This window comes from Lissotriton helveticus, chromosome 5_1, assembly GCF_964261635.1.
Source record: "Lissotriton helveticus chromosome 5_1, aLisHel1.1, whole genome shotgun sequence".
Taxonomy (NCBI): Eukaryota; Metazoa; Chordata; class Amphibia; order Caudata; family Salamandridae; genus Lissotriton; species Lissotriton helveticus.
The window spans coordinates 1,182,931,146-1,182,956,853 of record NC_136065.1 but is presented as its reverse complement, the minus strand read 5'-3'; the positions used below and the strand labels follow the sequence as shown (position 1 = coordinate 1,182,956,853).

The window sequence follows — 25,708 nt, the reverse complement described above, 5'->3', positions numbered from 1 at the left end:
AATTGGTTCCTGTTTGGGTATTGTCTGTTTTCTCTGAGGGCCAGCTGTTTTTCTGTGTTTATTAAATTCCTGAACTAGGCATGACGTGCAGCTACTGCGGATTCATATGTCACTTTCTATATGCTTATGTAAAGTGTTTTTTTATTTTATTTTTCATATGAGGAATGAAAGCAGAAATAATGCTTTTTAAGTAATTATCTAGAAATTCACTAATTGTGGGGGCAGTCTTACGAAAAGCAGGCATGTTTACGTCCAGCCTACTAGAAAGAGAAAGCTGTCTGATTGCAAAAAACCTATTTTGGGCTTACAAAGACAATGGAGGGGCTTGGAGCCCTCCCATTGCTTACCATTGGTTGTCTTTCCTGTCACTCTCATTTGGACTGCTTCTGATTTGATGGCTATTTGTGCCAATCTTTATTTTGTTCCTCCCTTGGAGCATTGCTACTTTACCCATGTCTTTGATTGGCTGGCTTCTATGTTTCCTCTGCTTGCATTTAGGGAACTTCTTGTTTTTTTCAACCACTTCATGAGTGTGTGTGTTTTCCAGGTGTCTCCCACGTATGCTGTTCCACCCCTATTTCTCTTTGCTCATGTACATCACTCCCCTACCAACACTCGTGTTGCTCTATCTCGCCTGTGTGCTTGTGAGCCCCTGTACTACTCGTTGGTTCTTTTCGTTGTCTCACTCTCATTGCTTCTCCCAACTTGCTGTATTGCTTCTCTTTCCACCCTCCCTGTTGCTTCTCTAACCACGCTCCTATCATGTTTCTTCTCCCCTTGCCCACTGTGTTGGTCCCCCATTACTCATCCATTATTTCTTTAAAAGTGCTTTCTCACTACCTTTTTTTATATTTACCAATCCATCGCAGATTGATGAATGAAATAATATCCTTTTGTAGTCGTGCGTAGGCATGTTGAACTTGTGCACAACTACAAAATGACACAGCAGCTGTATCATAGCATTATTTTGTATGCAATGTAGCATAGCAACTGCGATGCTGTGCAGAATGGCTGAAAACATTATCAAAGTCAGTAGGTCTTACAGGTGAGGCCTCTGCCAATGCTTGGTCTTAATAGCGATGTAGCTTTAAAACACTCTTAGAGAAAGTTGAACCCACGCTATTATGTTCTTGAACTCTCATTATATGCACATTAGTTGTATACCAATTGGCTCTAAAAATCAGTGTGCAGCCTTGAGTTGTAAGGGTTAGCTTGTCTCATCTGGGAGTAGGCTGGCTAGCTACACAATTTGCCATTTTCCCAGGTGCTCTGCGGACTAGAGGGTTCTTTGTAGTTGGATGACCTCCTGACAGTGTAGATAAGTTGCAAAACATAAACAGTGCTACAGCAACTTCTACATATCTGTTGATGTTCCAATCTAATTAGAATGAAGGAGGGTCAGTTCACAGTAAATGGAGAATCCACCGAAAACTGTTGAATTACATTTACCTTCACTATTCTCCAAAAACTCTAATTATAATTAATTGTTTTGCCAAGACCATTTAAGAAAACTTTGCACAACTGGGCTTCTCCAGGTTTCAATTTTGAAGATGTATTCAAATATCACATTACAGAAAGCAACATTTAGTTAGAATCAGCCAATTCATAAAATGTGCAAAATACCATTAAGAGATTCGTAAATCACACACATTAACAAATAATCAATTAATAATAATAAACCCATGCCATCTATTGCTTAAACAGTTTGATGGCCTCAAAGTGGCACAGAAACACTCTCTGTCGACACAAAGGCATATAATTTTCCAAGGGGGCATTTGCTCATTGGGGGCTCACTGTGACAGCTAGGAATTCTAGTTGGATGTTATGTTATGTTATAAGCTGTTTTGTAACGCGCTCAATTACTACCGGAGTATCCTGGCGCGGTATACTGCTGGGGAACCCGTCCTGGCTTTCCCTGTGGGATGGTCCCTACTGGGAGTCCCCAAGGTGAAGCCAGGCATCGCCGGCGTTGATGGGGCCGTTGTGGAGATTAGGCAAGCTAATGCCCAGAGTTGCCGAGTGGGACCCCTGGTAAGAGTAGGCACCGAGGCGAGAATTATCGAGTCCGCTGACCCTGGTCCACGACCCTGCCGCATCGGGAATTGAACCCTGGTCCCGGGCCGACTCCTGCTTCCGGGTCTGCCACCTCTAACCAGTGAGCCACACCTCTCCACAGATATTTACCCACTCTACAGCCACAGTGGCATTTGCATTTCATACATAATCTCTGTGTTGGCGCTTACACGAACTATCTGTTAATTCCATGGCTTGTTAGTTAACTTTTATGAAAAGTGTACTGTGGATTGCACCACCCGGGACAATTTTTCTTGGTAGGGCGAGTGAAGAACACTCCATTTCTCCCAAGCCCACCTGGAGAGGATCACTCTTCTTCACCACGCACATGGCGCAGTGTAAGGCTGGTCTGAATAGATTTGCTGAGGCTGAATCACCTTCCTAATCTGGTTTAGAACCCAGACTGGCATGAATCTATTGATGAATCTATTGATGAGTGCAAAGCTGTTTAGATAGTAGTAGTCCGCTACTTAGGCCTTAATTATGATGCCCCGGAGGGGTAGGTGATCTCTATTGCACCTGTTAAAACCGATAATCTGGGGTTGCTAAGTGAATTAGTGCAATAAATAGCACCCATTGCGACATTAGCCCTAAAAAGATGCCTGCCTGCAGATTTTGGTGCTATACTCACTCAAAGCTGCATGCCCCGGTAGTATATTTCATCCTCTTGTCACTGGGTGTGGTTAATTCTGATCATCTTGTAATTGTGTGCTTGACTTCCAGGGCAATCGAAATCAGGGCCTTTGTTTGTGAGGCGCCTGGACTCTCTGGGGATGCATGTGCGCGGTGTGTATAACCTCGGCTCTTTCGCTGCAGTTGCTGATGTCTTCTCAGGCCAATATTGCATCGATTGGACGAGCGCTTGCACAGTATGTGTCAGGCAGCTCTTTCATCGAGGAGGATTTAAAGCCGTTTTGCAGTTACAGGCACAATATGGGCCCACGAGGACTTTAAAGGAAACATCTGCAGGTTTATGGTTATTTTTTAAGATTGTCAATAGCGTGCGGGCTGTAACTAAACATAATCGTTTCACGATACAGCTACTCAAAAAGCAGATGGATAAACATATGATTAGACAATTCGGTGGAAAAATGATTAAATGTGGAACTTCTGTACTCAACGATTCATATGCAAAATGGGAAATCGAATTAGAAACGGCAGTTTAAAATAGGGATAATATCTTCTTTTTTCATATATAATTTCCCGTCTTTTGTGAAATAGAATTTATAGTCTGAGTCTTGCAGCTTCATGGTGCTGTAAATAACAAATCACTATTATCAAAAAAGTACACATTTTGTACTATCATATGAAGGACATGGACAGTGTGCCTTTGGGGCCCATGGGGGAGGGGGGAGGGGGGAGGGGAGACAGCACCGACACAGACTCAACTTAAGTTGTGACAAATGCCGCTTTATTGGAAGCAGGTGTACTTTACACAAACTGAAAACCCTTGGCCTGTGCCGTACAAAACTAAACCTCACTAAGTATATGGTTTCCTAACACACCCCCTCCCCTAAAATGGTTCCCCCAATCAACAAACATGAAACAATTTCCAAACCTAAACTTTGCCTCTCTAACTTACTAAATAACTTGTTATACTTGAACCCCCCCCCTTTGATAAGCCAGCCAGATCTCCTACAATCCCCCCATAACTTAGAAAGAAACGCCACCACATCCGAAGAGCACACCAGCACCTGTTCCAGCGACACGACTAAAGAATCCCCATACAAAACATCCCCAGTGCACCGGCTCCCAAGACAACCCCTCGAGAAAACCCCAGTTCACCAACAAAAATTTCTTAAACAACATTGCGCTAGCCAACCCCGCCCCCCCCCCCCCTTGCTACCAAAAAACCTTCACCGGACAAGGGAGGATGGGAGGGAAAGCAATTTTACCACCTCCAGATCCCCCCCCGCCCGGCTGCTGTGTCCTTTCCACCGAAATGGTGGCCTGTATACCAAAATGGCCGGCTTTATTATAGCCAGCCCAAACACTAGCCCAATCCAGCCCAAGCCCCAGCCCAAACCTACTACTAGCCCAAAACCAGCCCAACGTACGGTGCTGGTCATCTTCCCACCCCTCCCCTGGCCCCAAAACCCCCCGGGGGTAGCAGGCCTCCCATCGGTCGGCCGCCCCCCCCCCCAAAGCCCTAATCTAGGACACAAACGTTTAACGCTAGGAAATTTGCAAACCGTCTGTCCACACCCAGTCGATTAACCGACTGAGCAACCTTTGCAGGTACTCTTTCTGAACCATTTTTTTTGTTTGAGGGGACGGCTTTTCATTTTTATTTTGCACACAAGTTAAATGTCTGCAGTCCACTCACTCACATGTTCGTTTTTATATCCATTATTCAGCCTTTAGTATTAGTGGTCGTGGTTCCAACAGTGGTGGCTTTGTTGACATCCTAGTGGTTCTTGCCCCTGTTCGTATCTTAGTGATGTTGTTTAGTCTTACATCTCACAGTTGGCAAAAGTGCATTTCAGTGTCGGTTTTACTTGGTTACAGCTCAGCTTTGTTTTCTTGATTCACATCTTAGTTCTGGTTTGCGTAGTTATCACATCAGAATTGTATAGCTCTCAACTCAGAGTTGCTTTTCATGGCTCACACCTTTGAGCCGAATTGCATCTTTCTCATGTAAGTGTTGATTTTTAAGCATGATGTTGGTATTTATGTTTCTCAACTCTGTTGGTTTTCATGATGCACACATAAGTGCTGGGTTGCTTGTTTCTCATTTTTATGATGATTTTTAACCATATATTAGTATTTATGGTTCACATGTCATTGATGGTTCTTCCCTCGTTATTGGTTTTTATAACTTCCACATCAGTGTTATTATTTATGACTGACATCTCAGTGTTGGCTTGTGTGGTTATCATCTCAATGTTCGTTTTTTGTGGCTCACACCTCAGTGTTGTCTTTTGCTTTGTTTCATCTCAGCTTAGTTCTCATGATTCACATCTCATTGTTGGCTCCCATAGCCATGATGGTTTATTTGCATGGTTCTCAACTCAGTGTTGTTTTTCATGATGGTTCACACCTCGGTGCTGGATTGCATGTTTCTCACCTCAGAAATTATTTTTGCTCTCAATATTAGTATTTATGGTTCACATCTCAATTATGGTTTTCATCTCAGGGTTGGTTTTTACATCTTTTTACAGCTTTCTGTTCAGTGTTATTTATGCTTAGTATCTTAGTGTTGGTGTGCTTGGTTATCATTTCAATGTTAGGTTTATATGGTTCACATCTCAGTGTTAGTTTGCACGGCTCTCACTTCTGTTTAGGTTTTTGTGACTCACATCTCATTTTTTATTTCAGTCGTTCAACATTAAGTGTTTTCCAAGGTTCAGAAATCCCTGCTGATTTTCAGAATATAGGCTAGAACGCTGTGTCTGAAAATCTTACACCTAAGCAATATTTTTTTCATTAGTTACATCTCTCACTGTTTATGCAAAGATGTGTTGCCTTATGCCCGCAATCGCAGTTTTTTTTTTAAACTAAGGACAGCAATGAAAACTTTTCATAGGGAAGAGAGGGCAACTTGTTTCATCTAGTCAGCAGGCCAAACTAACTCCTGTTGTTAAGCCCTTGGGCTACCCTAGAGATTCGAGCCTCTGCACGAGCTGTCTAAATCCAGACCAGCCCAATTACTGCCTGGCCCACTCAACCCGCCCTGCTACACCCTGCTCGCCTTCCCATAAGGCCAGTACTCTCGTTAACACCCTTAAGTCCACCTTAACCACCTTTTGACACTGCCTGCTTGCCATACCCGCAAAGTACCAGTATGCAGTGAGGGTGCTGCTTTCTCTTGTTCATTTCTTGCCCCAGGATGCCTTGAAACAGAAAAACCAAAGGCCTTTTTATCAAAAGAACTGGTTAATTAACATAACCAAAATGTTCCTATCTTCTGCCAGCTAAGCATGCATAGCAAACACTCTGCACAGCCCCATCCTAGTGCTTACGTTGAAAACATTTGTGAAAGAGGGAATGTATACAGAAAGCCTTTAAGGTGTATTTCTCGTTCTTAACTTGCGTATGGTCTACATGCCGGCAGCTAATAGTCCTGTTCATTGTTCTCGATAATTCTTTCTACTATTAGTAATACCCTGGATAGCACAGTGGGAGTCAGCGGGATAGCGACATGACAAACTCAAGAATAGGCCTGGGCGGTGAACTTCGCTCTGTTCGCAGGGTTTGCAGAGTTTTCTGCACTCTGCATAGCTCGCGGAGTGCAGAAAGCTCCGCTTCTCGATGTGCAGTGGAGTTTTTCCCCCGCTCACGATCGTGAACAGTAAGTTTGCGAGCACGAGCTGCCGCTCGGGTAGAGTTTCTACCCATGCAGCAGGAATACCAGCACAAACTGCAGTTCGCACTGCACTCCGAAACTTGTGGAACTTCACTGAGTTTTTTGTAGCTTCGCGGAGGTCCGTGTAGCAAAACTCTGCAAACCACGCCCAGGAGGTAAATAAGTCTCTGCTGGGTTCTGCTGTTTTCATATAATGCAGAGGCTGCTCTTTTCAGTGGCCTCCTCTTTACAGTTTCTGAGCATGGTGATGGATTGGCTCAAATGAGGATTGCTTGTTATGCTGTACGGTTTTGCGTGCTTTTTTCTGCTAGTGTACTGTGTATACCTTGCTCTCATTGTTTTATGCAGGAGCGCAATATACGCCTCACTGCTAACTTTTGGCTTAGACCCATCAACGCATCCATAGAGGTCTGGTCTTGCCAGTTCTCCCTAGCCTGTGCCAGCATGTCCAGGCGAATGTCTGTTGTGTCCATGGATTTATTTTTTGGGATGTGATGTGTGTTTGTGTCAGTGTTGCCTGCTGGTGGTGGCACTGCTGATTCAATGAGGCTCTGATGTCTAGGAACGTAAAAAGGCTGGCGACACATTGGAGGCAAGTTTAGGGTTTGCTGGAGGACACATTGTGCAGTACTTGGCCAATTTAATTCCATGTTTTTTTAAAGTACTCAAGGTACTTGTGGGAAGCTCCATGCCACCCTGGTCTGTGAGGCACATAAAACATTCTCATTCCTAGATAACATGAGTAAAAAGCTTAACAATTCAGATACAGTTGCTGACACTTCTTTGATCGAAAATGTGGCTGGGATTACCTTGATTCTCCATACACAATAGTATGGTGATGGGAATTCTTGGGGTTCCTATTGCTAATGTATTGGCAACTGTATGGCTCTCACAACTATTATACCTCACCGTAGTGCAGTGTCTGTCTGGGCATCCTTTCTAGTGGACTTGACATGCAGTCAAATAATTGTTTTTTGTTGTTTATAGGTGATTGGTTGGTTGTGGCTAATAAAGAGTTTGTTCAATCAGTAGTTTAGAAGTGATATGTATAGATTAGAGTTAAGATAAAAAGTTACGTTTCAGAGCAATGATTGGTAAATTATGGAAGTCTTTGCTCAGGTTTTCACTGTTGTCATTTTTGCTAATCCATTTTCACCTGTGTAATTGCAACCTGCATGTGCCTTTTGTAGGATTAGCCTTCCAGGCCACTGCTTTGGTTCCAGCTACTGCCTTGTAATAAGTACAGTTTTACTTTAATGCAGTGAAAGGGAGTTTGCATGGATGTCCATGTAGAATGACAAGTATAATATAATTTAAAAATGTGATTTGTAAGGAAGGAATGTCTTCCAGCTGCCCCATGCTCTTCCTACTAATATGTTCCTGTGACCTAAACTGCTAAAAGCTATGTGTACAAGATCATACTAGAGGTAGTGAGGAGGTGGCCATAGACCACCAACAGTTCTCCCTGTAGCTACTGGCACAGATTTCAGACTCCCTCCCTGCCCTACTTGTCCTCCACTGGTGGGCGCGCTCTAGTGTCAATGCATGTCTTTTGTACCTCTTAGTTGTAATAGTTCCTCTGCTTTCCCACTGCTATTTCGGCCTTGTAGTTCTGCAGCTAAATGATATCACTTTTTAATGTAGTGTTTTTAAGTGTGGTTATTCTTACATTTTTTTGTTTCAAGGGCCAAGTTGATCCGTTTTTATTTAATTATATTTTTCACATTCATGTCGGTTAACAGTAGACTTGGGTAAAAAATGACATCACATAATTTACAAAATTTGACCTCAGATAGCACTTATTTCTGACGGGTTTGCACTATGTTGACTATAGTGCAAAAATTGTCAAAAAATGCTATAACTAAATGAACTTTTAGAGTGATGCTGTTCAAGGTCAGGTATGACGCGGTAGAATCATGAAGTAACAACATGGAGTTTGAAAAAATTCCAGTCGAGTGTTGAGCATGAAAACTGTTTTTCGACTAGATAAGGACTTGATGCTTTTTTTTTTAGATCGTAAAGTCTCTTATGCTTCAATAAAACGTCTAAACCATATTTCACTCTGGAGCTCGCGAGAAGAGTGCGTCGGTGCTAGTTGACGAGCAGTCACATGCCTCGGTATCTGGTTCGCCGGGAAACCTCTCTTCTGGTGTGTGACACCTGTCCTTAAGACGCCCCGCGCTGCGAGCGTGACCCTGCACTTTCATGCCATGGGGCTCGTGCCAGTGGGCATGACTCAGCGGCGGATGGTGCAGCAGATAATGGGGTTTCCTCTTACCTTGTGAGGGAAGCCCGTCCGGGAGAAAAACAGCAGACAGGCTTGTTTACAGTCCCAGTATTTCTCTGAGTCATTGCTGGCCTCTCGATCATAAAAAATGTATGCCGTGCAGTGCTAACAAGCCGCAAAGTAAGAAGGGCTGTCCCTCTGGCAGGTAGGCAAGCCGCAGAGTGCCGGTGCTAGAAGCAGCGCGCGCACAGGAGCGAGTCAATTCCACCAGAGTCAGGAAGTGAAAGAAACTGAAGGACATCTGTTTGTGGAGTTGAGGCATCGGAACATTCCGCCGCATATTCCCCAATCATCAGTCCTGCTCCGGGGGGGGCGAGGGGGCAAACTTGAGTTCCTGTATTGCACTATTTTGCTCGACTGATGGCGAACCTGTAATATGATGGCCCACGCTTTCCGCGTGTGATGTGTCAGTCTCCTGACCTTTCTGAATAGTAGTACACCCCCCTGATTTTTCAGATCGAAGCCTACCAGAGCTCGCAGCGGTCTGGTTTGCTCAAGACATCTTCGGTACATTCAGAATGAATTCCACCTGTTGCTTACCATTGGCTTTGTGGTTTGAAACTCACATTTACCGCTATTTGCTGGCTTAATTTGTTTTAGGCTGTCCAGCATGAGTATGTTCCTCCTAAAGAGTAAAGACTTTTCACACTACCTCTCCTTGTATTCTTCCACCAATGTCCTTTCTGTAAATGGGCCTGTGCATCTTGTTCTTATCTTGTCACATTTGCTTTGCATTCAAAGACAGAATCAAATGTCAGGCTCTTTCTTCCAAGGGACCGCACTCTTTAATTTTCTTTCTTTCTCAGACTTCAAAGTGAAAGTATTTATATGACAATCTTGCTGGATACTGGGGGGTAGGAACGTTTTTTTCCTCTTTTTTTCTAGGACACAACATTTAAATAAACTGTGCCCATATTTCAAAATATATCAGAATTACGAAAGAACAAATTATGCACATTTTTTGTTAATTCTGAACTGTGCTAGAAACAAATACTTTGATATGATCAAAACTCTGTGATGCCATCTGCACACATGATAGCTTGTGCGCTGTATAGTTTTATTAGTAAAACTGTATCTTGGTGCAAATGTAATGGCCATTTCAATTGAAAATGTGTTACCTGTAATGGTAGTGTGCTTCTACACCTTGCATGCTCTACTCCACGGTATGCCACTCCACTCTACACTACACCACTCCAGTTTGCACAACTCCACACCACTCCACGCTACACCACTTCACTCTACTCTGTACTGCTTCACTCTAGGTCCCTGCACTCTTCGGCAATAAACTATGCCACTGTAATCTACTCTGCACCATTGCACTCTATGCCGCTGCACTCTACACCACTTTTCTCTACGCCACTCACTCTACACCATCACTCTCTTCGCTACTTTACTCTATGCTACTGCACTGTCAAATGCACCACTCCACTCTGCGCCACTTCACTCTACTCTGCAACAATATGCTCTATGCCACTGCACTCTATGCCACTCTGCACCACTGCTCTCTGCGTCACCAGGTTTGTATTCATTTTTAAAGCCACGGGGAGATCAGGTGATTTGTCCAGAATCACAGGATGTTGAGTTGACGCAAAGACTCGAACCTGGTTCCCCCGTTCCAAAGTCTGCGGCTCTGGCTGTAATGCCACATCCTGGGTAGAGGGTGGGCCGCTTTCAGGAGCAACTGGAAAGCTCGGCTCATTATGGGCTCAAGGTTCCAAGAGGACCTTGAGCTGAGCCAGAGCCAGGCTTCGCCCACCTCTACTACCAACTCAGCTGGTCTTTTTATTAGTGACCTATGACAATGGGAGATGGAGCCCCTAACTTTGTGACAAACCATTCATTTTTAAAGAGGTATTCAACCCATCGTATGAGTCACACGTCTGAGAATCATGCGGTAGAAAGAGTGAGATCTAGCCTTCCTAGACTATTTGAATGAATCTCCTGTGTAGACACCGATATCTGTGGTCTGCCCTCCGGTGTCATCACTTCCCATGCCACCCTTAAACCTTCCCACTGGTGATGTTGCGTCAATTAGAATAAAGCATTTTCAATAGCGTCATGTGAGTTTGTGAATCTTGACCGCGCGAACAATGTGCAATTATTTAAAAAATCACCAGCCTTAATAACTACAAAGCTGATGATTTAATAAAAATAAGGAAAACAAGTTGCAGCAGAGATGTTCCCCTTGCAGGGTAGAGAGCTGTGTACTGAGCTCCTTCAGTGTTCAGTAGGTACCAGGGTGAGGGTGTAAGGATTGGGAAAAGGGAATGAAGAGGATGGAGGGCTGCAGTTGTTTTACCCACTGTGAGCCACGGTGATGGAGACACAGTTGCATCCATGTGGACATGGCATTGCCCTTTCCAAGTAATGGAAGTCATTCTTACTACAGGTAGCTTACAGGTCATAAGCAGGTGTGTGTGTGGACCACAGCGCTCAGGGGCGGCCTTAGGCATGTGCAAGCTGTGCACCTGCACAGGGCCACCAAACCCCAGGGGCCACCACGCCAGGCCTAAGGCTCTTAAGAAATGGTGCTCAGGCCCCGGCCGGGGCCCTTGGGGCTCTTAAGAAATGGTGCAGGGCCCCGGCCGGGGACCCTGAGGCTCTTAAGAAATGGTGCATGGCCCCGGCCTGGGCCCCTGAGGCTCTTAAGAAATTGTGCAGGGGCCCCGGCCAGGGCCTCTACCTACAAACCTTGCCCAGGGCCACCATGAGCCTAGAGCCGACCCTGCAGCACTAATGTTCCTTCCTCAGTGCGCACCGCAAAGAATCAATCACTAGAATTCAGTCGGGTGAGCAAATAAGGGCACACCTGCCCTAATTGTGTTGGTTTATTGAAAGGATCTGTTATAATAATTGCCATTAAAACCAATTCTGTGCTCTGTATTTTTTCGCTCCTGACACCAGCACTTGAAATCAATGCCGGGCTGTTCTGATTTCAGCTACTTGGTTGCACTACCCAGGAAAAGAGGATTTCAACTGCAAAAAATGTAATTTCTAAATGTGTGCTTATTTGGAAACAATCTTTCAAATCATTATGTTAATGCACAAAGTAAGAAACCGCTTTTTTTTTTTTAACACCCACATAGTAAAATATAAAAAAATGAAATGGCCATTGGTGCTTCGAAACTGCTCGCTGTTTGAAAGGAAAAGCAGTCTCTCTGCAACAGAGGTCTGTAATGGACCACGTCTGCATTATTTAGTGGTGCTCTGCAGGTGCATAATGTAGGCGTTTACAACTGCTAAAGTGCAGGGGGGGGGCACCCGCGTTCAACCTAAGGCCTATGTTTATCTGTGAGATGCTTGAATCTTAGAGTTCCTTCTTCACTTTTTGCAGGGGGACTCCAACATTAAATGTTTCGCTACCAGATTGGAAACTGAGGACAGTGACCTTCTGCGGGCCACTTCTGTAGCTCTTAGATTCAGCAGTGCCATCCAGGCACTTCTTTCCACGCCCTGCTGCTAGTCTCTTTATGAAATGGGCAGGGACAAACTGGGATCACTTCCTTCCTGGCAGCGGCCTGAAGGTCCCAATAGACCTTCTTTGGATGGTGAGAATGTAAAGACCAGCCTGAAAGTACCAGGCCTGTTTAGGCGGGGAGAGTGTGTTCCACTGGGCTGTCTGGTTAGATGAAGAACTTAAGCCGGCCAAATATTTTGAAAAACACGTGAAAGCGTTCAGAAATAGTTTCACATTTCGTGTGCCAAAAGAGTTCATCTGCGCAACCTACCGCGAAAATGTAGATTAATGCTTTTGAATATAGTCCCAAAAAAAACGGAACAAAGTACACTTGACAGCACTTGCTGTATTTATTTTCAATATTCTGAAAGTTTAACAGAAAAGTTATTGAAATATTTAGAGCCTCGGCCCTCTCACACACCTCTCCTCAGCCCCGCCTAATGTCGAGGGCTCGGTGTATCTTGCATACACTCTCACAGGTACAGCCTAGCCTCCATGTGCCATGCAGGGGTGTCACTTCTGTAGCTTCCATTGGTACAGTAGGTGCAGTGACACAGGGTCCTGAAGGCCCCAGGGGCCCCCTGAACCCTGGTTAGTGCTTTATTTTAGAATTCACTAGGGCCCATTAGCTTCTATCACAAAATAACTGTTCCTCAGCCTTTGCTAACATGGCCGCCGCACCTTGCCAGGGTGACCTCTGCAGTCAGGCTTCTGATGCTTTCGAACACTTTCACTTCTTTGCGTGGCAGCAAAGATGTAGACCGCTTCCCATTCATTAAAAAAAAGGCCACCATATGCTGGAAAGTTCCCAAACGTCCAAATTCGACAGGGAACCAACAAACTATTTCTCTCAGAAGAAATAAAATAATGTAGGCGCAATGTGATATTCGCATCTGGGCAAGGACTAATAGTTTGACCTCGACAGTTTGCAATGAATTGGAAGCAGGAAATGACTGATTGTGTATGAAAACGAAATTCTTGCAGAAATGTTAGAACGCTCACTCCAGATGAATAATTGGAAGGGCTCTAATTAGTGCCTCTCGACAAAACGATCAGGAAATACATTGCTAATTAAAGTCAGTGGAAGCGCTTGCTGCGCGCGCGCAGGGGGCTACTGCTGCGCGGGATGTTTGTCACATTACACAGGAACCAATCTTTGCCTAATCGCGCCACGCACGCGATGAGGTCAGATCAAGTGCGGAGCTCGGAGGTGTGCCGCCCGAAAAATAGCTCCCGCATGAATTGTCATAACTTGCGCAAGAGGAATCGATTCATTGCTTGAGTGGTGGCATCTAGAAGAGAGAGGATGCATTGTGATGTATGGAGGTAATTGGGGCAGGGTACATACCTACAGGCTCAGTCATTTCTATCTATTTAGTATTTATTTATTTAGTTTACCTTATTATATTCCACAGTTATCGAAGACCTTTTAAGTTTACAAATAAATGTAGGCCCAATATATGCTTATTTATATGGACTTTGAGGCAGCCCTCTTCATCTATTGGTCTTTCATTGCGTTATTTAAATTTTTCTTCCTCCCACTACAACATACAGCATGGGGCAGTGGGTCAGAATACTTAAGCTGTTGGCTGACTTCTCTGTAAGTGCCAGCATTCTGCCCTTTCACAAACCAATATCACATCCAGTGGTGGCTTCTGACATTTGAAAGTGGTGAGGCAAGGGAAGTAAATATTTTAACCCACTGACAGTCACTATGAGAAACCAGCAATGTCTTTAGGGTCAACGTCAAAGCTCTTATTTGTAGCTCATTATAAACAGTATTTATATTAAACGTGGCTCGCTATAAACAGTGGTTTATAGTGGACCACGACTGAGCGCTCCAGAGTTGGGGCTGAAGGCAGTGTGAGTTTCTCACAGTGCCTGTTCGTGGGTCAAATTCAAAAAGGTCTTAAATAAAAAAAAAATGTTTACTTACCCACTGGCTGCTCGCCCTCTGTGTTCTTCTCCAGTCCTTGAGTTCCAGAGCCAAATCTCCTAACCAATCCATAAGGTAATATTAACCAGCATGATCGAAGCACCAGGATTGGTTGGAGCGGGCTAGTTAGGCTGTTAATCAAACACTGGGGGTCTGTGCCCAGGGCCGGACTGGGTACCGGACCCGGCCCTGGCAAATTGCTCGTCCGGACTCCCCAGGGGACAGGAGGGTGTGAGGCTGAGCTGTTTCCTATGGCCGGTTTTGGCCGATTTCTTTTTACAGGGGGCTGATATGGCCAGCCCCCCAATAAATAAACGGACCCCAGGGGCCTAAAACCGCCCCCCACCCTGGCGGTCCACCGGGAGAACGCCGGGTGCCCCCTACGGCCAGTCCGGCCCTGTCTGTGCCTGCTACCCACCTGTCTGCCTAGCAATGCTCTGGTTGGAAAGGTTAAAAGTGCGCATGTTGGGCTGGCCTTCACAAGACAAGTAGCCAAAAACGACATGCACACTTTAAACTGGAGTGGGCACCGCTCCTCCCCTGCTGCCAAACATCAGCAACAACCTCTCCCTCACACATGGCTTGGGCTGGGAGCAGTAACAAATAAAATAGTAATATAATCCTTTTATTACCATTTAATGCTTGGGCTGGGAGCAGTAAAAAATAAAATAGTAATATAATCCTTTTATTACCATTTAATTTTTCACGTTTGCTGTGTTTGCAGTGGGGTGGGATGGGTAGGAGGGGCGCACTTCCGGCCTAATGGAGGAACCACCGCTGAGCACATCCACACACAAAGTAGTTCTCTTACGTGCCAGAGACAATGTGTGAATTGTTTTTTAAACAAAATATATTTTTGGTTTTGGTCAATGTTTTTGGGGGATCTCATTGATGAGGTCCCAGCAGCTTCCCCAAAAAGATAGTTTTCCAAAGACCAGGACTAAAGAAGCACTGACAAAGTTGAAGTTAAACATCTGGAGACTGTCAGACTTATTGGCTTTTGGAATGCTAGTTTTACATTGGAAATATAAAAATAGGTAGAGAACTACAAGCAATCCGTTGTTGGCTAATGTATGGGACTGGGACGATGGGTCTAATGCATTCACTGCAGGGATTTCGATTTGTTCCCTGGCCACTTATTGCACACATGCAGTTACCACATGGGCAAATACCATCCAGTGTGGAACTCCATTTTGGGACATTTGTCATTGTGCACCTGAAACTGAATTAGCCCCTTGTTGTCGTCAGGGTCTCTGCATGAGAGCAACAAAATATAAAAGAATATGGAATGTAGTAGCAACTTCACTGGTAGGTTCATATTGACTCACTTGTCCTTTATAATATAAGTTCATCCCTCTGAAATCCTAAACAATGACTTTGGATGGCCGAAGGAGATCACATATTACACAGCTCTTACTGGAAGCCCTACAATTTTGCATGCAAGAAGACTGGTCCGCTATGATGGTGAGTGCAAAACACTAGACCCTTTTACCTACAACATAAGGTCCTCCCCGCCGTCCGTGCTGTTTTAGTGAGTGTTGAGGTCAAAGCGGTATCTACAGTGCTACACTACAGGGGTGAGGGAGAGGCTTTCCTCCTTCAGGGCTGTGATCTGAATATGGGCTCCTACACACTGTCCTCTGTAAGTATTCATTTAAACAAACCCAACAGCCTAAGAAAATGAAAATATGTTTGTACTCAAATAAAATGTGGCGTACTTCCTACTTTTAAAAGCAGGAACTACAACCTGCCCACCTTAATAGCCATGGAAGGACAATGGGGCAAGCAGCACAACAATATCCCTACTCTCCATTGTTGGTTTTATTGTTGGGGAAATACTACAAGAGCAGAATGATCCAGGTTCGTCCATGGAGCGCCGTGACGTCTGCCAGACAGCTGCATGCTACATAAATGGTTCATTCATTCATTCATCCATTGCAAAGGGTCCATGGCTGAATTCTTCAGTTTTCTTTGGATCCCAGTCACAGTGTGGGAAAGATTTCTCTCGTCACCTTACAGACAGACTGCCATGACTGCAGGGACATCTGGACAACTCCCATGCCATATCTGGCTCTACGGGGCAGAAGCTTTAGTAGAGCCTGCTTCAGGGTGATAACCTATTAATAGCTTGGTTCAGTAAGCAGCCAAAAATACATGCATGCAGACAGTCTGTGAGGGGATATCGCGAGGAACAGATGGAGTCGATTGTAGTTGTGGCTGTGACCCGTCCCTTCCCTTAGACGGACACACAAATTCCTTCACCACACCCAAGACATCACAAATATCTTCCTAGATCAGACTTACTCAAGTTTAAATATAACTCACACAAAATTATTTCAAAGGTAACATTGTCCATCGCTTCTAATACTCACACTCAAACAAACAACAGCAGAACAGCATACTAGAAAATTATATGTTTGATTGATGGAGTTCCCAGATCCACTGCAAAGGGTGCGTGCATAGATATTGACCTCTGATGCCGATGGTGATTAGTGTTGTATAATACATGTCAGCGCCTGTCCATATGTGCATGTGCAGTCACTGGTCCATTTTCTGCAGTGATTATTGATTATTGAATATTGAAGGATTTCTCCCATTTACCATTTGTGTTGTAAAATGGAATCTGTTTGAATGTGCATGTTGTAAGACATGACGCTGGAATACGTCAATAGTAGGCTTGACTTATTGGTGTATATTTTAACATAGGCATGCATAAGTGGAGTGGAGTGGTGTGGCTCACTGGTTAGAGGCGGCAGACCCGGAAGCAGAGAACGGCCCGGGACCAGGGTTCAATTCCCGACGCGGCAGGGTCGTGGACCAGGGTCAGCGGACTCGACAATTCTCGCCTCGGTGCCTACTCTAACCAGGGATCACACTCGGCAACTCTGGGCATTAAGCTTGCCTCATCTCTACAACAGCCCCCCACAGACGCCGGGGATGCCTGGTTTCACCTTGGAGATACCCAGAAGGGACCATCTCACAGGGAAAGCCAGGACGGGTTCCCCAGCGGTCTCCAGAGCCGGGACGCTTACGGGCAGCTGTGCGCTTTACAAGTCCAACACATTACATTAAATTACATTACATTACATAAGTGCATATGCTCACCCACCATTTGCTCAGTGGGGGCATAAGCGCATAATGATAAATGAAGAGATGAGCACTGCATTGTGTTCTAAATTACACAATGTTGGCTACATAAATCTCCCTTACATAGGATACGTTGATAGAGAAGGACAACACATGCAGAAACAACACATCACTACACACATAAGTCAACACCGCAACAAATGATGGTTGTTCAAAACCATGAGTGATCGCCTGTGGCTGTGATTAATTCAAGCATTTCTTCCAACACTATGTTGCAGCAAGACACACTAGACGTAGTCGGACACAGGGAACATTTGCAACAGGAAATAACTATATAGAGAAAAAAAGTGAAATAAACATAATTACGCACTGCAACATACAACTCCCCAACAGAAACAAAAAAAGAGAGCATTATACCAATGCACACACTTGCACTCGACGCACGTTCCACCAACACCCAGAAATCAAGAATCAGAACTACAAATGCGGAGCCCGATCTTTTATGAAGACATGTGTAAGACATAAAGGCTCCTGTCCCATAAAAAACACCCATGTGGTAGACCGTCGCAGGTGGTTTGACTCTCATGGCCCCCACTGGCCCCAACCAAATACTACCTGGAGGTCTGCTGCTTCGCGGAAGGGTCCCCAGTTGCCAACCCAAGGACGGGTCAGAACCTTTGCAAATACTGGTGCCAGGTTCAGCCTGCCCCTCACTTTTTTCTAGCACTGAAAATAACTCCAAACTTACACAGCACATTGTTTTTGAAGCTGTTACATTAAAAGAACGCAGAGGTTTTATCATTCAATGTGGCTGGATTCAATTGATTTAATCAGTGTAACATCTTACCTTGGCCTGTGTGTCTGTATCTCTGCCATGCTTTGAAGCTTTCTCCTGGGACCATCATTCACAGCATCTTGCCTTCCAGCTGGAACCTCAAGGTAGCTGCCCTCTGAGATGATGCAGAGGGCTGAGCATGGGTCTACTTGTGAAACTGATGCTTACGTTTCATTGCTTGTGAGTCATCCTGGGGCTTGTGAGTAGTAGGTGTGCCTACCAGTCCCTCCTCAATTTAACCTGCTTATGCTGGAAGAAAGGACCTACACATACTCACAATACAATGCACTCAACTGCCATTGCAATTGGCGTCTTTGTCCAGGCCAAGGTGCCGTCTAGAATGACGCGCAACAAACAGCTATGCTGAGAAGAATGCCTTTTAAAAGACAGGCAAATCTGCCTTTAACCTCTTAGGCCTACACTTTTCTTAGTCTGAATGAGAAACTAATGGTGTTTTGTGGTATTTAGATGCATGGACTCCGCGCCTCTCATGTAGGTCAACCACAACACGCGCTGTAAGTGAGTTCAACGCGGGCTCCTGAATTGGAATATCATATGTTTAATAGCCGTGTAGGTTGTTTTAATTAAACAGCATTGCTGCAGCGCTTTTCACTGCATGTTACTATTTATTTTGCTGCTGCCGCAACTGTTTGTAATTAACCCAATGGCATTTCCTGGCTGCCATAAGGGGGAGAGAGAGTGGACGGGTTAATCTGTATGCACTGCACGTGCTTCCTCAGGTGTTCTGCGACGTTTGATGTTTTCTGTTGTAAAGTGCTTCGGTATATGGTGCTGGATGTAAATTAGACGTGGAAAGTAACTCACTGTGTCCAACCACGTATTTCAGTGTCTTCCTGCAACCCTCGCCACCTTGACCATTTTTCCTTCCGCCATGTTGTGAAGACTGTGCTTTTCAAAGCCGAGCCTCCTTCCTGCAACAACCCCAGTCCCCGCCTCATGTCTGCGGGCCCTCCCCACCTGCTCCGCCGCCTCGGAGTCCCTCCTGTCCTAATTAAACCGATACACCCCTGCTCCTTACTGATTGATTTATGAATGCCCTCAATGTGAAGCTATTAGGTATTTCCCTGTTGTATAAGGCATTGAGTAATTGCTGTGCACTCCACCGCTTTGATGCAGCTGAAGGAACCTTCTCGCTGAATCTAGACTATGAAAGAGTTCCCGATACTCTGCTTACATCTGCAGGAAGGGTGGGCTTGATCTGGGGAGGGAAGGAGGGCATTGGTATTACCAGCAAATTGCGGTATTGGATATGTCCTGCGGTATCTCCGGAGAGCACCGCATTGGTGCCTGATGCACAATGCACCCGCCATAGCCACCCATGGACACTGCAATAGTCGTGAAATCTTGAATTGTCTTCTGGATTGTTGCATAGACCAGTGGAGCACATTATCAGCTCTGACTCTATGGCCTGCAGGAAAGTCTGTGATCTCAAGTGTGTGTAAGCCTCAATGTACTTAAAAAGCCTTTTGTTTAATAATCTATTGCAATTAACTCTTTCTTTGATATATATGTAAATTAAAATAATTTTTTCTACCTGATGGGACTCCTCCTCAAAAATAGATGGTGCTGCTTTTTTTAAGATCGTCCCAATGCAGTTGAAAAACACTATTTTAGTAAGCTTTCATTGCTCTGGACAGGCCTTGTTAATTATTTCTGCTATCAAATCATCTGTTCTAGAAGGCTGTGATGTCATATCCAGGAATAGAGGGAACGTAGAGACTTTTGTTATGCAGAGGCTATAATCCTCAGAATATAGATGTGTAGCGCCCAGGCAGTGAAGCAGAGAACTACTGGATGTGCCAGGCCGGGGGTCATCCCTTGTTAGAAGAGAGTTATAGATTGGAGCTTTCTGTACCCCAACCATATAACTAGGACAAGAGCTCTGACTCTCGAACACACTGCCTTTAAATGACTTACATTTTGCCCTTCCCCTTTCACATCGTTTTCTAATGCTGTATGACAAAGGTATGCATGACTAAACCTGGCTTGCCTCTACAATGCTGCGCAAACAACGAATGCATCTTATAAATGCATTGCTTTACGATGCTTGCCTTTACCACACATTTTCGTGGTAAAGGCATGACTTGTAATGAGAATTGTGTGGTAAAGATTACACCCCAGCCCCCCTGCCCTGGGCCCTAAAAACAACCGCCCTCCTCTCTGTGAGCCCTTAAAACATCCTGGAGCCCTAATAACAGACCGACTTCCCCCCCCGAGCCCTAAAACAGCCAGACACCCTGAGCCCTAGAAACAATCCTGAGCCTTAAAAACAACCTCAACCCCCCCCCACCCCCGGCCTAAAAACAACCCCAACCCCCCTCCGGCCTAAAAGCAACCCTGACCCCCTCCTGAGCCCTAAAAACAACCAAATTCCCTTGAGCCTTAAAAACCCCCCTGATCCCTAAAAACAACCCCAAGCCCAAATCCCGAGCTCTGAAAACAGCCCAAGCCCCCCTGAGCCCTAAAAACCATCCCCACCCCTAAAAACTATCCCAGCCCCCCAAAACTCGACCCCAGCCCCACTCACCAGTCCACATCGCCGAGCTCACTGTTCCGATCCTTCCTCTTCCTGTGCCCGCCCATCCGCGCATCTAGACCACGCACTGCCTTACCAAGCATAGGCGTGGTTAAGGCATATGCACGGCTAAGGCAAGCGTGGTTCCGCTTGCGTGTTGCAAAGGCCATTTCCCATCACGGAATGCTAGCAAATTCCAAGCATAAGTAACCCTGTTCTCCTCCGACCCTCCCTTCTTTATTAACCTGTGTAGTTTTTCATGCACAAGCTATTTCACAGCTCAGTGTTCTATGCTCCTTCTCTTCTTGCTCCCCTCTGTTTGCTGATGTTAAAGCCCTTCCAATCCACTATCTTCAATCACTGATTATGGCTACTCCCATACTCGACACCTGTTATGCAAGCTATTCTGAATAGACACTATATGCATCCTTGGGGTTCTGCACCATTCAATAACTGCACTCAATTTTCATAAAGACTTTACAGCGGAGAAGTGCTCACCTGTGCGGGAATAACAAAGAGCGGGTTGAAAAGGAGGTACCACAGCGCTCACTTGGGATCACCACCAAAATATTATTGCACAAACCCAGTTCGGTACGGTGCACATAATGGATGCATTTTCACCCAACATTCATAAATGAGAACCCCTTTCGGAGGTTCCTTGTAAGTCAATATACATTCATCTGGCACACGTAGGGACTTGTATATAAGAGTTATGTAGCATCTATGAATCAGAACGCAATTCAGAAACCTGAGATAAGGAGCCCTGATGAAGTCGTGATTGCCAGAAAACACGTGTTGGCTATGGCTACTGTGAAGTCTAATGTGAAGAGACATTGGAATTACAACACACTAGTTGTTGACAACAAGACTGAAGAAACCACTTCTGCAGATTAAATTATTGCTATATAACTGCTCTATATAAGTCTCTATGTTTTGCCAGATGAATGTATATTGTCTCCACTGTGTGGTATTTGTCCACAGTGTAGTGCATGCTCGGCGTGGAAATCTTCCTTGCTTCGTTCAACAGAAAATTTACAGTAAATTGATGTGCAATGAAATCTGGAAATTTGCATTCAAGTGCACACAAAGTTACGAACTTGAGTAGCAACTCAAGCACACCATTTTCTGTCCTAAAATGCAGAGCTAGCCCTCACCCACAATCCTACCCAACTGGGTAAGGGGTTTTCCACCTTTTTCTTTCTCTGCCAGCTGTTGACCTGTCACCTTCCACCTTTCCTCTATAGTTTTTCTGCTGCGTTGTTCGCACATCAACTTAACTGTCTCTTCTTCCAGTTTTCTTTTTTCCCTAAAAGGTTTTTCTTTTCTGAGGCTCATTCAAGACCATCATTGCCTCTCTTTTTCCTATGGTCACTTTCTTACTCTGTCTTATGGAGCCATGGCCAAGAGATGACACCTTCAGTGTACCCGGGACAGGGTCATTGACAACAGTCTTTGCTTATAAATAAAACCCACTGACTTCGCAACAGCCATCAGATAAGTATTTCTAAATGTGGTGTGATTTTTAAAATGTAGTAATTGTATCAAAAATTTCATATTTTACATAAACTTTGGTATTTTTTCATATATTTAATGTATTTAATGAATTGTTTTGAATGTGAAGATTTTCATAGTATTGTTTGTTGATATGTTAGTTAATATTTTATATTAAATTTGTTTACTAATCTTTTATTTTGTAGATACACCAAGGACAAGAAAAACGATCCGATCTAGCGATGACCAAAGACCAGGTGAGACACATTACTGAAAATGGGGATGAGATGACACTTATATGCGTTATAAAGTTTAGGAAGAATTGTGATGGACTGAAATAAACTATACAAAAACTAACATAACATTATGCACTATAACTTGAAAAAAATCTACAAAACATGCCATTAAAATGAAATACCTTGTAATTAATCTAAAGCACTGATGTAACATATCAGACTGCCTAATCAACACACAGAAATATAAACATTTTAGTGCTGTGGTTCATATTTCCGCACCTGACCCCGTCCTCTACATGCCGGCCTCACCTACAGATCACATCTTGTGTCCTGGTAAATAATGGAGTTTAGTGGAGAGGGGCTGAGGACTGCTATGCTGCTAAGTAGCACAGACATCCTGGGGCACCTACCGCTGTCACATGACTCTGGCCCGCCAATCACTGTAGCTCAGTCCCCACCCACTGCAGATGACAGCGGCAAGTGTGTATTGCATGGAGTTCAGTGACGAGGTTAAAGGTCGCTCTGCTTCTCATGAGTGTAGTTGCCATAATTGTGCCTCCCTCACTCCAATATGGGTTGTATAACCTCTGCCCATTTACCGTTCACCACACTCCCAACTAGCGCATGACACCTGCCCTCCTGGTGCCAAGTAGTGAGAAGCCTGAAACAACAAGGTGCTCCTTCTTGGTGCTACTAAGCTGAACTTTTGACCAACTGAGAGCGACACAGGACTCCTGTGGGGATGGGTGGTAGGAAAGAATACGCTTTGAACACCATGACCCCGCTGCTTCATCTGGAACGGAGCTCTGGGTCACAATTGCTCACTGCCAGCAGACCCCTGTTGTGGTAGAAGCTTGACAACTGGTGTTAAAGCCTAAACATACTCCGCTGCTGGCCAGGAGGGTGGGGATCATGGCCACCATCATCGAATGGAATTTATCCGTAACCCCATGAAAGCTATTGCCCATTGTACCCAAACCAGTAACATATTCACTCCTGGCAAATCCGCGTGGCTCGGCAGAAGGCTGTGGTCAAAAAGCCAAGGACACGGATGTGGCCAGCCTTGAATGCTCCCTCTTCCAGCCTGGGGGGCTTCGTTCTTATCAACGCTCCTCTGATGAGCCCGACACCCAAGTGATCTGATGGGACTGTCGTCCTGCTAAGAGTTAGGCGCGCTCTGGGGGAAAAGATTAGTGGGCACTATGTCAATGTGATGTGTTTTACAGAGACTAATAGATTTTGATGTTTGATTTTCTGAGAAAGAAGTCAGTCTTTTATTACATGGTTTTTACTTTTCACTTTCTTTAGTAGTTCTATGCCTTGTTATGTTGGTAGATTGTTTTTGTTGCTTTCCTCATCTTGTATTTGTTGCAACTTATCATGTTGTCTGTTTTAGTGGGGGATATATGTTACTTCACAATAAAAAGTGATGATGCAAGCCTGAGGTTCTGCCTCTGCTATGTGCCTACGATTTTCTGCTTCTGCGTCGCCAGCGACAGTATTTGACCATTAGGAAGGAGTTTGGTGTGTATCATCTTTCTTCTACCTTCTTTGTGAAGAGGCGGCTGCTCCCCTACCTAGATCGTTCCTTCTCTTGTTTTGGAGGAGGAATTGCTGGCGCCTAATTCCTTTCTGCTGTCTTCTTTGGAGGAGATTTATGGACGCTAATCTGTACCTACTGACTTCTTTGCTGCTGTCTTCTTCAGACAGATGTGTGATTGCTGTTGTTATATAGCTTTAATGGCCAGGTTTCGCTTCCCATCTTTCTTAATTGATGATGGCTGCTCTCACGTATCCCTTCAAGGGAGGGCACAGTGCACTCATGGTCCTTGAATGAGGAGGTCACTGCTGCCATCTTGTTGTGGAAGCTCTGGGATGCTTTTGTTGCTATACCTTTTCAAACCCTATTCGCTACTGATGCAGGGTGCACCTGCCTTGGACTAGTGATCATTGCACAGAGGGTTTAAAGGTATATTAACACATTTTCGAACTAAGCCTGGGGATATCAGTGCCCTTGGGCAGTAGATTTTTCTCAGAAGAGATAGTGTCCTCTTGGTGAATTACGTTGGCTGCACAGGCGTTCTCGCCATCACTACCGAGCAGGAGCTGGCGGCCATGACAGGACTCTGTATCTGGAGCGAGCAGCACATCTGTGGGCGTTGGAATTGCTGGTATACTCAGAGTTTTCTGGGAGACCCGAACAAAGACCTAGCTAGGACTGGGCTCTTCTGCCTGGGTCTAGGGGCCGGCTTCCATTGCACAAGCCTCTCTATCACCAGTGTGTACGGGAGCCACTGAAACTTGAGGCGTGAATGTGAATACGGCCCTGTTTGAACATAACGCAACTTGTCAGTGTAAACTGGGCAGAGCATTGCTTGGTAATGAAAGCAGGTTGTTACTACTGCAGTGCCAAGGCTGTTCTGAGGGTACAAAACAGTACCCAGCTGGCAGTCTTTGTGTTCTGTGCTTCTGCTTGAAGTTAAATGTAATAATTTAATGAGTCCACTTCAAGCGATCTGAATATGCATCGCCAACATAATTATTCACGCGGCTTTGGCAGCCATTATACCAATAGTCATTTCAATAAACACCTTTTAGGAAAGGAAATGGCTCCATATCAACAATCATTGTGATATACTTCCATATGCTTGAGCCAGAACCACCAGGACTCAAACCCGGGGGCGAGGAGGGAGGGGGGGGGGGCAGTATCACACATAGGAACAGGACCTTGTTGCTCATAATTGAAACGCACACACACAGGGTTTGTGGGAAGGTTGAACAGCCTAACTCTCCCTAGAATCGCTCCATTTGGAAAACAAGTGCTTAATTTCTGCCGGGGCCAACATCAGAAGTTATTTTTTAAACACTGCACATGGTGGTGCTACTAGCCTCTTTTTATTATTACAGGACGAAAGATTAACAATACAGTATATTAAAAAATAACAAAAATTTCACTTTTGCATCATCCCACAGCTAGGGGTGACGTGCAATAATACAGATGATCACACTTGTTTAAGTGTGGTGGTTAGTAGGTAATGCTGGCACTGCCATTCGGCTAGCAGTGGCAGGAGCTGTGGATTGTGCTGGCTGCAGTGGAATACCTTGGGCCCTGGCAAATATATTTTATGCTGAAAACCTACCATCCTAGGACAGCAATCGTCAAAAGAAGGACAGCGAGACACTGATGGGCACACATATGAGACATTGATTGCAATCCAATTAATTTGTTAAAAGGCCACAAGATATGATGCTCCTAGAGACACCACCTGACACTTAAGAAACAACAACCACCAGACAACAGTCTGCCCAACAAGCACCCGGGGACACTGACAACCACACCGTAACTGAAACACAAGTCCCTCTGATGTGACTTACACAGGGTTGGTGGAACATCTCAAGACCAGCTCCTCCACCAAAGATTCACTGACATTTTGAGGCCCAAATCCACCTGACAACAATAGGCA

The 25,708-nt window shown here is 44.9% G+C and overlaps 1 protein-coding gene across 3 annotated transcripts in view; it reads left to right on the top strand.

Annotated features, from left to right (window-relative positions):
• GFRA1 (GDNF family receptor alpha 1) overlaps nucleotides 1–25,708 on the top strand; it is a 396,539-nt gene that overhangs the window by 63,138 nt on the left and 307,693 nt on the right. For 2 of the 3 annotated variants that reach the window (XM_078643889.1, XM_078643891.1), the window contains one exon: nucleotides 22,215–22,265. The exons of the other annotated variant lie outside the window; for it this stretch is intronic. In XM_078643889.1, coding sequence (XP_078500015.1) covers nucleotides 22,215–22,265 — 51 coding nt within the window. The remainder of the gene's footprint in view (nucleotides 1–22,214; nucleotides 22,266–25,708) is intronic. 3 annotated transcript variants of the gene reach the window in all.